At 38.9% G+C, this 14,717-nt stretch overlaps 1 protein-coding gene across 3 annotated transcripts in view; it reads left to right on the top strand.

The window, feature by feature from the left end:
• Positions 1–323: 323 nt before the first annotated feature.
• mfr (ferlin family C2 domain-containing myoferlin misfire) overlaps positions 324–14,717 on the top strand; it is an 81,536-nt gene continuing 67,142 nt past the window's right edge. For all 3 annotated transcript variants that reach the window (XM_090371209.1, XM_090371208.1, XM_090371206.1), the window contains exon 1: positions 324–704. In XM_090371209.1, the coding sequence (XP_090227335.1) occupies positions 626–704 (79 nt within the window). In that variant the 5' untranslated portion in view covers positions 324–625. The remainder of the gene's footprint in view (positions 705–14,717) is intronic.

Raw genomic sequence — 14,717 nt, 5'->3', positions numbered from 1 at the left:
CTGTCTTTATACACAATTAGAAGAGGGGGGAAGATATGCTGTTTTTTATTAATCTCTTACCTTCCTGTGCACCTCAAGGCTGATAAGGGGCTCTGGGAAAATGCCCTGGGAACTCTATCGATTAACCAGTAGCATTTGCAGGTATCTTTTACAACCGGACCAATGAAAGAGCTTCGCTTTCGTCGTCATAGCAACGGCTCAGCCAATCGTAACGAAAGGGAGAAGTGAATGAGACAGGATGTGCACTTCAAACGATGTAGGGGAGGCGAACTGGGGGGTAGAATTCCACTGTACAAACACTTACTCTCCGCCAGCAACAGCTTGCCGTCAGAGCTGACGTACAGAAACCAACTGGCATGCTGGAGTGACACCGCACCTCGCTGTGGCGATTTTCTACGATTCAGTGGCACCCATTCACGCCTGCAGCCAGCAGAGATGTCTCTTAACAGGAAAGCCGTGCGGGGTCTTTGTGTTCGATGGAGCGATCGGATGTACTCGTGTGCTACATCGGTCTGAGAAAAGTGACGCTGACCACCCCTCTGGAAGACTCGTTCGAATGCCTCCTAACTAGTCTCAGTCCTCCACTAGCTTCGGATCCACCCTTTGTGTACAAGGAGGTGGAGTCATGGCCCTGAAGTTGAGTATCCGGTCAGTGCGTGGTCTCAAAAGTCGGGGTGAGCGTTTGGTCAGGGGAACGTTTAGAGGTAAGAGTCTTTCAGTCAATTGTTATCTATTCAGGATGAATGGACTGTGTTTACACCTTAATTATTTCGATTAATTAACTCAACACCAGACTCCGTTGATCCAAGTTTAAGTTTAACAACTGCAGTTTTGATTTTAAGCTCCCAAAAGTCATATTTATTTCGATTGAAAATAAATAAACAGTTGCTGCAGACTATTTTAATTACAAATATTTCTTCAAGGAATATATCTTTCCATACGTCCTAAAGTAAACAAGAGGAATCAATCAAGAGATTTATTTCAATTGTTTCTTAAAATCCATGTGCACTACATCAGAAAAAGTAAGGGTGTAGCAGTAGCAGAATGTTCGTTTCCCTACAGTAACTATATTTATGGATAGCATATTTGCCTTCCTCAATGTAGAAAGATGCTCCAAAAATCTGTTGGAGAATTCTTGGATTCTACGAAAAGTTGTCAGGTGGATTCAACTCTCGATCTCTCGCTTCTGCAGTCTGGCATAACATTGTATTGCGATAAGCACCTAATGAATAATAGACAATTTAGTGAGGTTGCCAGAGATATTAGAGATCTAGCTCCATATGGCCTGGAATAGAATGGTTGCTAGGGCAACCGAGGTGTAATGAGACTGATTGTTTTCTATTGATGGTTTCGTAAACTTTGTGCTTTCCTCCTAGACTTATTAAGAATCACTCAGATCGCTAGACTTCGAGAAGACAACTTTTATCTTTCTTTTAATGGAAAAAGTGTTTCACTCTTAAATAAAAATACTTTTGAATTACAGACCAAGTAAAGTTCACTGGGAACGCGATGTCTCAGAGTGATGTATAGTCATGATGGTAATTATATCCAAGCAGTTACCCAAATAACGTTGCAAAATTCTGCGTTGTTGTTTATAGCTACACTTAAAAGAGCTAAAAGTATTAAATTGCGAATGCACATAATCGCCAGTAATCTGTAAAGTAAATTTAGAAAATCATTGGATGTTCACACTGATGGTTAATAGCTTATTTTTATAGTTATTATCATAAATAAAACCCGAGTTTCTATCTTTTATTACGCTATAAATTCACTTTCCTGAACAAAAAAAAGAAATACTTACTTGTCTACCTTTCTTATAATCCTAAAAGATCGCTTTGTTTTATTTAAAATATTTATTTAAAAAAATATTCGCGAAAAGATCTTAAAATTGTTTTGTGAATGTAAAAATCTAAATGTAGGAAATGAACAATAAAAATGGATACGAAGCTAACAGCTGCGCCCCCTGCAAAATAATAACAAAACGATTAAATTAACACTAAAAGCTAACAGAGCGCCCCCTGCAAGATAATATTAATATTTTCTGTAGATTTTTATTAGTAATAGTTATACAAAATTAATTACAAGCTGGAAATTGTTAAAAATACACGTAGAATTCTGCGAATTAGGTCTTCCATCTTCCTTTAATATTTATTTATGAAATGACGTCAAGTAAAAATTCTTTTAAGCCAGAATTATGCAGAAATATTTTAATTTCTTGCTTTATCCCATGTTCTTTCCTTCGAGGTGTTTTAAAATTTAAGTGGTTTTAAGATTTAAATGGAGGATTATCGTCAATTCTCTTGTTTCAAGTGGATGTATTTCTGTTAATCTATAAAGTGTTTGGTATCCTTGCTGTTTCTGCTGTTGGATCGAGAAAACGGTCGATGGTTCATTTCCGTAATGCAAAAGCCTTTCATAATTTATTATAGACGTACGCGTGACGGTAGGTAGAAGAGCAACAGTAAAATAGAGAGAGAGAGAGAGAGAGAGAGAGAGAGAGAGAGAGAGAGAGAGAGTTTCTCTCACGCATGCTATTACAACTTAAATGTTCCATCGTACGAATTATTTCCAGCGGCAGTTCAAACGCACAAAAGAATACAGTATTACACAAAAGATTGGAATCTTCGATTGACCAGATATGAACCAGAACGAATAAACAAAAAAGATTTAATTTTTCCCAGACATAAACATCCATTAAATACAAATTAATGCATTCTTATTGTGTTATGAATTTAAAAATGTTCACTGTAAGCCTCTCGTCAATTTTGAAGGAGTTAATGAACGGTTTTAGTGTCTGAAGGAGTTAAACGATGAGAAATATTTTAGAAAGATGCACAATATGGTGAAAGGAGTTATCCAGCAGCAGGACAATGATTCTTTCGCTTTCTACACCAAAAATGGAAGCACCCAAGTAATGACATCACTGACTGATAATCCATTAACAGCCTGCATTTCTGACACCGAACTGGATGGTTCCATGGACTCATGCATTTTTGTTATATTCTGAGAATATACTATCAACTCCAGTTAGCTTTCGGATCTTTGTGGGTACCATAGTTGGTGGAATCGCTGTCATCCCCATACTGGCTGGAAAAGACTTCAGTCCCGTCCATAACGGGAGGAATTTTTATGGGCCTTTTTCACAACGTGGTTCAGTTAGCTGGTCACAGGGGAAGGCAGCATGGTTTTTTCTCCTGGAAACTGGATATTTGTCCAGCAAACAGAAAATTGACTACAGAACACCCGCAAATTACAACAGTATACACTGAGCAATATGGCCTTGTCACCGATGCTCCTAAAAACAACAACCTTAATTAATAAACAGAAAATAAGTAATCGATCGCATTGGGCTGGAAAATTTTCGCAATAAATAATATCCTCAAATTTTTAAATCGTTGATTTCATGTTTCCTAACTTCATTAGTTTCTCCTCCTCCTGAAAATATCGATGCAAATCATATGCGACATCATCCAGATTGTCTAAGGCTTTCTGACAACCAGTGAACAAAAATCCAATCCGATTCATTCTCTTCTTCTTTATATTCACATACGTGAAAGATTCCTTATCCGCTGTCTTTTCTCTCTTAGCTAGCAATTACTCAAAATCTGATCTGCTTTTGAACGCCCAAACTTTTCTGTTTGCTTGTAAGATTTTAGGGAATCGGGGAGGCAGACTGTACTGTGCGGTATCTATATTTATTAGGTCTGTGGATTTCGTGTGTGCTATGGTCGATTTGCCTGTTTTATAGATGAAAGCTCTCGTTTCCAGGAGAAAAAATAGTGCTGTTCTGTTCTGACACCGATTAACTCAGCCACACTGAAGAAAAAAAAATATTCACGGGTCATTGAAGGGATTAGAACCCAATTATCTACTTCCTCTACCGGAGAAGAATTTTGATTATACCAACTGTGCTATTACCCGAAGGCACCTTTTTTGTAGTACTATTACAAATCGTTTTCTGTTTGTATGCCCTCATGGGTAGCCCATTTGGTGCAATCGCCATCCTCCTCAATGTCACGACTTTTTTACCTATTGTCTCGTACGCTGCAAGCATTTGGCATCAAAATGTTATTAAGGTTGCTATGAAGAGGAAGTTAACATCAATTCAAAGATCTATTCTTCTCACTGTTCACTGCGTCTCTCGCACGATCTCAAATAATGCACTCCAAATTCTTGGTGGTGAAATGCCCATAGATTTATTTATTTTATTCAGAGACACAATCTACAAGTTAAAGAAAGGGACATCTATAACGTTTTTGGGCATAACATCAGACCCAGCAAATGACATTAAAGCAGAAAAGAAAAGAATCTGGACTGAGATAAAAGCTATTTGGCAGTCTAGATAGAATGAATCTGTGTCTGGACTGGCAACAAAAAAGTTCATTCAACAAGTGACTTTTGTGACTTCCCCGGGAATCTGTTCATGGTTCACGCCATCTATGACTGCAGCATATTTACTAACAGGTCATGGTTCTCTCAGGGCTAAGCTCCATGAGATGGGACTTGAGCCAGATCCGTTCTGCGCTTGTGGTCAGAACGAGGATTGGGAACATGTCCTGTTAATGTGTCAACTGTATTCGGAACAGAGACGACGTCTTATAAATAGGGTCGCTAACCTATCGGTCGATAATGTTCATATCCTTCTAGAAAATGAACAAAATTTTACCATCCTCCAGATATTCTTAGTGTCAGTTTTTCAGAAGAGAACTGAACTTAGGAATCAGCTTGTTTAATTAAATTGAAATCAAATTGGTGTATATATTGCATGAGCTGCATCTTAATGGAATACCACTTGTTGTAAATAAGGCAGATATCAAGTAAACAATGTAAATAATAGAAATATCAATACTAGGGGGGAAGACCTACTTGGGGAAAAAAATCTTGTAACCTCCTGCCTGCTGGACTCTGGAAATAGATATCATACTGATCCAGCACCACATAGCTCAATATAAAATTCAGACTACACGCTCAAGAAAGCCACTTTCGGATTAGATAATATAAATCGTGCCATGACAGTCTCATTGAGGCTGTTCACAGCAACTTTCATCACTCCTAATTTTTTGAACAAAAGATTTCCTAGACTGCGTGGGAAGTGATGAATTGTAAAACAATGGTCTGTGAGTGATGATCAGATCTAGAATATTTTTCCCATAGTATTTTTCCTAACATGTGATACAAATAAAAATTATTTGATTTAAAAATTTTGTTCCCCATCGTGAGTTTCCCTCCCACTTACCTCAAACTCATTTTTTGAAGGGTGTCTGCTTCCTGGAAAGGGTGCAGAGAAGAGCAACCAGATTAAGGGATCAAAAGAGCTGTATTACTACTAATGTCTTCGATCTCCTTGCAGGTGCCAAATTTCCAAAAGCTGAGTTTGTAGCGTCTGGAAACTAGGCACCTTGAGGAGATCTAATTGAGGTGTTTAAGGATATGAATGGATTGAGTAACCTTAATCCTGATGGTATACTTCCTCTTGCTCAAACAACATATGCGAAATTTGCTTTCAGCCAGCGGATAGCTGATTTTAGGAACATTCCATTAGTTGTGGAAGTGGGCCTTTTCCACCCAACAAACCAGTTCCAGGTCTCGGGCTCTTTAGTAACTCAATTTTTTTTAGTAATGCACCAATTTTTAGTTTGAGTTCGGTACACTCCTTACATCGGAAACAAAGAAAAGAATCTTCAGTTGAGCAATAATCAAACAGTTGTCTGATTAGTCATTTGAACAAGATCGACCTTTGAATACATACCACAGGATATGCAAATGATAAACCCCTTTACATTATACCCTTTGGTCTTCGATAGAAATTTCCAGAAGCTAGACATCCAACGCAGTAATCTTTCCACCAGTTTTTACAAGTTTCAATGTATTTTACCATTCCTATTTAAACGCAGCATACAAAGTCGACTTCCATGCTCGATTTCGTACAGGCCCTCTTCGATTCATCCCACCGCAAAGGGTCAAGATCACAGCTGTAAGCTGGGAATTGCATGTTTTCTTCAAAGTAGGTCACATGCATTGTGCTTTCTTCCAGACACTGCTGACTCCTACAAAAACCCTCCGGTCTACTTGTAATTTGGAGTATAAAATTTGATGCAGGTCGTTGATGTAGATAAGAAATAACAGCGAGCTTAAGAATGAACCCTGTGGACAACAATTTCAGGTTTAAAAGGATTTGAGATTTTACCTTTAAAATATCACCAACATTTCTCTACCTTCCAAGTAGTTTGAAATCCAGTTTAAGGCCTGTCCTCTGAGACCGTAACGATCCAGTTTATTAATTAGTCTCTGATGGACTACGTTGTCGAAGGCTTTGCTTAAGTCAAGGAAGATGGAGTTGATTTGTTCTCCTTCGTCAGGCGCGTGGAATATATTCGAGACAAATGAAATCATATAAATAAAAGATATAAGAGATATATATATATAAATAACAGAAATCATATAAAGACAAATAAAAAGCCGTGAATTAGGGTTGAATTTGAAAGTGTCTGCAATTCTGCCCAGACACGATAGGAGGGAGTTTATGATGAGAGCCCTGTCGATCAATTCGGCCCTGGAAAGATTGTGCAAGGCTCAAGGAGTAGAATTTCTTTCAGCCTAGACTGTACTTGTTAACAGGAGAGACTGCTTCTAAAGGAATGGGATACACTTAAATAGAAAGGGTGCAAGAATGTTTGCAGGTGCTATCGAGGCAGTGTTAGGTGGGTCGGAAAACTGCTAGATTGCGGGGATACAAGGACTAATAGATTAACAGTAGCCATTGGCAGAGGTGAAAGTGATTCTTGCACTGCTTCTATTGGAATGAACAGAAGTCTGAAAAACAAGATGCAGGATATTTCAGAGACTGCTGGGAGCCGTTGCGGTACAAGTAAACACATGGATTGTGTTAGGGTAGCTAAGAAAAAGAACAGGTGCATGTATACTTGCGTGTACACCAATGCTAGGAGTTTGGTAAATAAATTTGATGAATTTGAGGTATTGCTCAAAGCATCAAAGGCGGATATTGTTGGGATATCAGAGACGCGGTGTCACACAGATATAAGGAATGCAGAACTGGAATTTGGGGAGTACAACGTCTACAGAAAGGATAGACTGGATAGGAAGGGAGGAGGGGTTATGCTATTAGTTAAGAAATACATAAAATCCAAGGAAGTGAAGCCAGTCGACATCGCTGGACAGTGCAGTGTCGAGTCAGTTTGGTGTGACATAAGCATTGGGAGATCAAAATTGAGAGTAGGAGTGTGCTATAGGCCTAATGACTCTGATGAGTATAATAATATATTGTACAGGGAAATAGAGTGGGCCAGTAAATCAGAGAGTCTTATAATGGGGGATTTTAATTTCCCAGATATTTACTGGAATTTGGGGGCTGGTCACGCACACACTAGCAAGGCTTTTGTGGATTTATTGGATGATTGTTTTCTACATCAGCATGTTCGGGAGGCAACTAGAGGGAGTAATACCCTTGATCTGATTATCAGCAGTGATTCTTCATGCATTAAGAATCTGCAGATGGAGGAACAACTAGGTGGCAGTGATCATAGTGTGCTGAAGTGGGATTTACTCAAAGAGGTAACTACCATTAGGGGTAAAGGGAAGGGTTATTGCTTTCGTAAAGGCGACTACGATGGACAGAGACAGTATTTAAATTCTATACAGTGGGACCAACTGATGATGATGTTACCAACAGCAAATTCAAAATGGGAAGCATTCAAAGAACTTATCTTGGAAGCTACTAGGCTTTACATACCAACTAAGAAATATTGTTCAAGGTTTAGGCCTAAGTGGATGTCAGATGAACTAATGAGACATGTGGCAGAGAAGAAAAATGCATGGGATACATATAAATTAACATGTGACACAGAAGCCTATGATAGATACAAGTTGATCTGTAACCAAGTTACAAAGGAGGTTAGGCAGGCGAAGGCAGATTACGAGAAATCTTTGGCAACGGATGCAAAGAAAAACAGCAAGGAGTTCTTTACTTATGTGAACTCTAGAAGGAAGGGGATGAATCAGATTGGTCCACTTGACATCGATGGTTCAACTGTTCATGATCCTGCTCAGGTAGCTAACAAACTAAATGAATATTTTGCATCTACATTCACAAATGAAGAGTTATTCAGGAAGGGGAATGGCTTAGTTGAAGTAAACACTGGCAGTGAGCTAGATGATCTTGTAATAACTGAGAGTAAAGTGGAGGAGAAATTGTTGAAGATAAATACAAGAAAGGCACCTGGGGTGCATGGGATCTATCCAGTTATATTAAAGGAGGCAGCAAAAGAAGTAAGCAAACCCTTAGCCATAATTATGAGAGCTTCCTTGGACTCAGGGGAGGTACCCATGGACTAGATGTGCAAATGTAACCCCAATTCACAAAGGAGGATCAAAGGCTATAGGGAGGTGATTATTCCGTTGTATAAGGCAATGGTCAGGCCGCACCTTGAGTACTGTATACAGGTCTGGAGGCATCATTTCAAGAAGGATGTAGAGCTGCTGGAACGAGTACAGAGAAGGGCAAAAGACTTCCATCTGGACAGGTATTTCGAACGAACGGAGGGGTGAATTGGAAGGGTTGTTTTTTTTTTTTTTTTTTTTGGCTGATGCTGCATAAGCTTGCTTTCTTGCATCATATGCCTCTGCTAATGCTAATATCTGCGCAGGTGGAACGATCCTTGATAAATCCTTGAGAATAATCCGACAGATTAAGTTTCGTAAATTTGAATAGCTGGTTCATTACAACGGATTCAATTATCTTTGAGAGGTATTTAATTGACAAATTGGTCTGTAGTTGTTGGGTGAGGATGGGTCTTCTTTTTTTATAAATAGGGACAACAAAAGCCTTTTTTTAGTTGAGCTGGATAGATTACACTCTCAAAGAACAATTTTATTAAGTGAAGTAATGGCTTTACCAGTGTGGTTCCATATTTTTTTTCATAAAACAGTAGGGATACCATGTGGACCTCTGTGAGGTCCTTTTTCATACTCTTGATTGTGCTTAACAATTCTTCTTGGTTGATTTCAAATACTCTTAGTGTATCAATGTAGGAAAGTAGTGCGCCTCAAACAAAGATGGAAAAGTCATTGGGAATATCTTGTTGCTCTATAAAGCAATTCGCAATACGAATGACTGCATCATCCTAAACGAAGTTCTTCAACGAGTTATTGAATGGTTAAAGGATAACAAAATGGTAGTCAATGAAAATAAGGTGCGAGCTGATGAGTTTTGCCAATGCCCACGAGAAAAAAACTTATTTTTTCTTATTGCATCAGCAACAAATTTTTTGAATAAAACCGTTTATTCATAACTATGTCCCATGACTTTTGGTAGGGTAGTATATATTAAGAGTTGATTATATTGAAGATACAGGGCATACTTCTGGGATAAACCGTTTTAAATCGAAGATAAAATCCACAATATTTATAAATCCACCAAGATATTGAAACTCATTCTGATAAGAAAATGAAACAGCTGGATGAAAAATCTTCTATTTTATGTCACCTGTACGATTTCTTCGATTTTGATGGGTTTTATATCCTCTGGTCGCTGTGGTTATCGCGCCAATGGCGTGAACGCCCGAAGCACCAAACGCTTTGTGAAAGGACCCTTTATATTGATTGCGCAAAAGGAAAAACTCAGACTGAACATTTCTCACCATCTTTCTGCAATAAAACCTGTCTGGGATTCCTGGTATCGATTCTTAGGTGATTATAGGAGCAGATTTCAGAGGGCGTTTCAGTTGAAAGTTAGACGATCAATGGTATCGCTTTGAAGAACTTATTATAGGGCCAGGAAAGAAAATGGGCGTATAACTTACCAGAACTGAAAATGGATGGAATCTTAAAAAATAAGGTATAAATATGATTGACTCCAACAATCTCAGGTAGGAAGAGAATGGAATCTCTTTCTATTCTAGACACACAGAACTTGAAGAATGGTTTTATTAACCATCTTTCACTAGATGGAATATTTACTTTAAGATTGTCAAAGAATCGCTCTTTGATAGTTGCTCAAGAATGCAATTGATCGACAGGAAAACTGTTCGATCCATCGTACTGGCCATTTCTTCCCAAACGCTTAAACTACCTTCTGCTTCTGCCATTGTGGACAGCACTGTTAGTAGAATCTCCACCTCCTCCATACCGGGTGGAAAAAATCTGAGTTCGAGTCCCGTCGATGATGGTAAGAATCGACAATTATAAGTACCATTAAGACATCATCTTCACAAAGGCATGTACAGACACGATACATAGACTCCTCATTGCCTTCGTGGCCTCCTGTTGCCATTTATTTAAAAGGAAAGACAATTACAGCCCTCTATATTGGCAGACTCTGTGTATTTAATGACTGGTCCCAAAACAGGTTGAAATCTCCTGGATCGGTTATTTGGAGATGGAATTGGACTGAAGTTCAATTCCAATCTCCAAAAAATGTTTTTGATTTTCCCAGTTTAATAGCATTTTTCTTTAAATAAATAATTTTCAGACTGTTTTGAAGAGTACCCTGATGAGGAGCCCAAATTCTGGTGATGCTATCGATACTAACCTTTTTCATTCTTTATTGAGTAGAGCTTTTGAAGTGCAACCAGTCCCACCTCATAAAGTTTTACATCCCTTGAACTCTTATCCCATCATTCTTTACGCCTGGCTAGGCAGAATTGATTTCTTTCACCTCCCCATCGTTACTTGAAGTGGATGATTACTTTATCGATGTCCAGGTAGTGGAAATGTATTCATCATAATGAAGTGCAACTGAACCTTGAGGATTTAATCCACTTGCTGCCATCATCTGTCATATTCGGCTGCATTCTTGCCATTAACAACTTTTAAAGAAAATCCCAAAACGAAAGGTACTGGAATCAACAGTTCTTAGTATGGGTTGAAGGTTGAGAGGTTAGAAGTGACTTGTTGACATTAGACTTCAATTTCTATAGATTGCATTTTCAGGAAGCACGAGTGAAGGGAGGTTGTTCCAGAAAATGGAAGTTTAAGGAATAAATGAGGAAGAAGAACAATATGGATAAGATTTTCAGTCCTTATAAGAAGAACATTAATTTACAAGAGTAAAAAGGGGGAGGGGAGAAAGAACTAAAATTTGAGGACCACCAGCATTAGTGGATAAGTTAGGATTTTTTGAAGGATTGCATAAGCCAGTATACTACGAATGGATCTACACCTGACCGAATTCATGTTAGCTTCATTGATCAGATGGAAGATTTCGAGATCGTTTAGGAGTTGACAGTTAATGGATTTCTCCATTATTTTGCAAAGGATAGAGGTAAGTGCAATGGAATGATAACTAGATGGTAGGGATTTGTCACCATTTTTAGGAACTGGTGGATATGGACAAATTCCATGCAGAAGGAAAAACACCATTGGATTAAATTTAAAAAGGAGACACAAAGCAGGCGCATGCTCAGGAGCATACGTTTTGAGACCAGGTGGAGAAATGCTATCCAGACCAGGAGCTTTCTTGGAGGTATGAAGATCTTCAGAACTATTTTAACATTTTTCTGTTGGAAGACCATGGATAACGTTCAGTGGAGTATACTTGTGATAGGAGACGATTTATCAAGACCGTTGTTACTACTGTTGCAGAAGAAGTAGGATGCTAGTAAGATGACATTCTACTTTTACACTGTTAGCTTGTTCAAAATTGAGTTTGGATTGATTACTGTTTTCTAATGGTTGCAATGTTCAATGTCTGCGGAAATGACGCTGGAGACTTGGATATAAGCCATAAAAAGATTTTAAACAGTAATTCAACCAAGGTAAAGAAGAGACATTTAGCAGATCATGCCATTTGGCATTCTATTCTTGTAATTCCAAACAATACGAGGTTGAGAATGTCTACAAGAGAAAGGCTCCATTGGAGAAGGGACCATCATCAACTTGTGATATGTGCGTTTCCATCATCCTCTTAACTTTGACAATATGATGAGGATGATTTCCTTTGGTCCCTCCTGAAACAGCACGACCATCCCCTCGAATTTCAAAGGTCCCAATGAGGTTAATTTACGTCTTCCCTCTTTTAAATATGGTGGCCACGATCTTCATTGATTTCCTGGGATAAAAAATCGAAACTTGCGACTTCATCTTTCGCAGACGCCATTTGAAGGCTATTCGCTTCTTTTTCTTCTACTTTCTGTTTTTTCGCTTTGGTTGATGGGTGTTTTTAGACGCACAGAACGCGTTCGAATGTAAATCACCAAACTCGTTAACAATTCCTTTGAATTAAACATATTAAACTTGGACACAGTTGAGCCAAAGTGGGTTTTTATGGAATTCGATCGAAGGTCCAACAGAAACATTCCAACTGGTTTCTTTAGAAGTTAAATCCACTCTTTGTTCACAATTATAAAAGCGGAAAGACGCTAATGGAGTTAATAGAATTTAGAAAAAGATCTCCTATTAAGCATGGAAAGAACGAATGAAAATAATCCTTAAGTTTGATTAAATAGCGGGAATTTTTTCCAATTTTTTCCCTTCACATCAAAGTTCTCTTTTAAGAAATTTTTTCCCTTTTGATTAGTCCCTTTTGGATTGAGTGAAGAGAGTTTAGAGTATTTGGGGGCGAGTTCTTGAGCGAAGAAAGTTGGGTAATTTGAAATTTGAGTTCGAATCCGGTCAACGACAGAAGGAATTCTTATGGTTTTTTTTTTTTTTTTTTTCAAAATGTGGCCGAGTCGGGTTTTCTCCTGGAAGCTTTGGTTTTTCATCCGGAAAACAGATAAATAACCGAAATACATTGTTATAGACAAAATATCATGACGATTCATAGCCCCAGTTGCTTTGAAGGTTGCAAAAAGCGACCTCATCCACTATGAGGACAACAATGCTCAATGTTTTAATTACAGGAGAAGATGTATACTATGAGTACAAATAATTTGCCCAAATTCCTTATGTAGCTGTCCTGTGTGACTCCTATGAATGGGTAACTTAGTCGGGGTTTCTCCTGGAAAGTTGGGTTTTTCATCCGGGAAACAGCTAGCCCACAAAAAACTACACTGTTACAGATACAATATAATGATGCCTCATTACAGGAGATGTATAGTATGGGCACAAATAAATTGTCCAAAATTCAGCTGTCCTATGGGACTCATATGAAGGTCAACTTAGTCGGTTTTCTCTTGGAAACTTGGGTTTTTCATCCGGGAAGAAGCTAACACACTGTTATAGACACAATATAATGACGCCTCATAGCCACAGTTGCTTTGAAGCTTTAAAAAAGTGAACTCATCCACTATGAGGACAATAGTGTCGAGTGCTTAAATTCCAGAAGAAAATGTACAGTATGGGCACAAATAAATTGCCCAAAATCCTTATGTGTGTAGCTATCCTGTTTGAACAATGTTATTAATTCATTGTTCGGCTCAGAACAGAACAATGAATTAATTCTCCATTCTTTCTATTTCTTTATTTTTTTCTATTATCTTCATTTCTTAATGAATGGTTGACTTAGAAGTCATGATCAGCTGTACTGTCCTGCCCAGAAAACCGATCTTAACCCCAATGACACCCTTTTATGTGCTCGAACGTTTGCTTCGGGTTGGACCATAACTCCTTTAGTCAGTAGCTGAATTTGCGCCTTGTTGAAGGAGGAATGGACTGAAATACCCAATCTGTGGGCACGGATGCAGGTCAGAGGTGGGAAGCCACGTTGAATATTATATTAATAGCACGGGCTTTTAAACGGTGTCCGGTTACGTTTGGCAATGTAGTGTACCCAAAAGTCAGTAAAGACCACTTGCAAAAGATATTTTCGAAATCGATGAGCTATCAACAAGTCAATATCTGTTATTAATTCATTTGTTCTTCTGTACACTATCCTCCCAAAAGTATGCGTACACTAGAGAGGTTAAAGAACATTAACTTTAGACGTCCCTTCGTCTTGATGTCTGCTGTTTCGAAATCGTGCTTCGGAAGCGTTCTTGTCTCTTTCTTTCTCTCTATTAGCGAAGCGCGAATTCTTTCCGACAATCCGAGTAATACGTGGGAGGACAGTGTCCCGTAATTCTGGGAATTGCTGGGTGGCGTGTCCATTAAGGATCGCATGTGATTGTCGTTATTTGTAGCGACCGCACGTTCAGCGGGATCGGGGGGTTGGGGGATGGAAGGTCTATTTTACGAAACGACTCGATGAACGCAGTCGACCAATCTTAAACTCCATTTAGTTGTCCGTTGTCTGTTCTGGGGGCTTCGCCTATTTTTGTAGGATTCCCCGCAAACTGCTTACGGCTGATGATTTGATATTCTGCGCATGACCTTCGCTCGGTCACGTACGCGGGAAATGTCTGAATTCGTTTGGTAATTGCGAGGCCGCTTGCGCTGAGTTGATTGGGTTTCTCAAGTGCGGGTTCTTGTGGTAACGAGGGAAAGACCTTCTCTCGAGTGGCACAGTGGGGGCGTTCATGGTTCGATTGTCGGTTATAATTGCTTCCGAGGTGATTAAGGCCACGAGGCGCTGGTTTTTGTATTTTTAAGCTACGATTTGTTTGCGGGATGAAAAACACAGCGGAAAAGAAGTTCGAAAGCGGTCCTTTCGTGATGGCAAGAGTCGAATCCGTTCGGTGATAATCTTAACCTTAAACTTCCTGTTCTCTTCTGTCTCTCTCTCTCTCTGTTGTAATGCTCCTCTGTCTTTCCATTTCTTGTAGAAGTCGTCTGGGTTCGAGTCCTGTGTCGTATTGCGTGGTGTTGTTGGTCGGTGCCAGGCA

The sequence above is a fragment of the Mastigoproctus giganteus genome, chromosome 4 (genome assembly GCF_048544385.1).
Source record: "Mastigoproctus giganteus isolate SK-2022 chromosome 4, ASM4854438v1, whole genome shotgun sequence".
NCBI classification, from domain to species: domain Eukaryota; kingdom Metazoa; phylum Arthropoda; class Arachnida; order Uropygi; family Thelyphonidae; genus Mastigoproctus; species Mastigoproctus giganteus.
The sequence above is the reverse complement of the archived record's forward strand: the minus strand, read 5'-3'. Positions and strand labels throughout refer to the sequence as shown.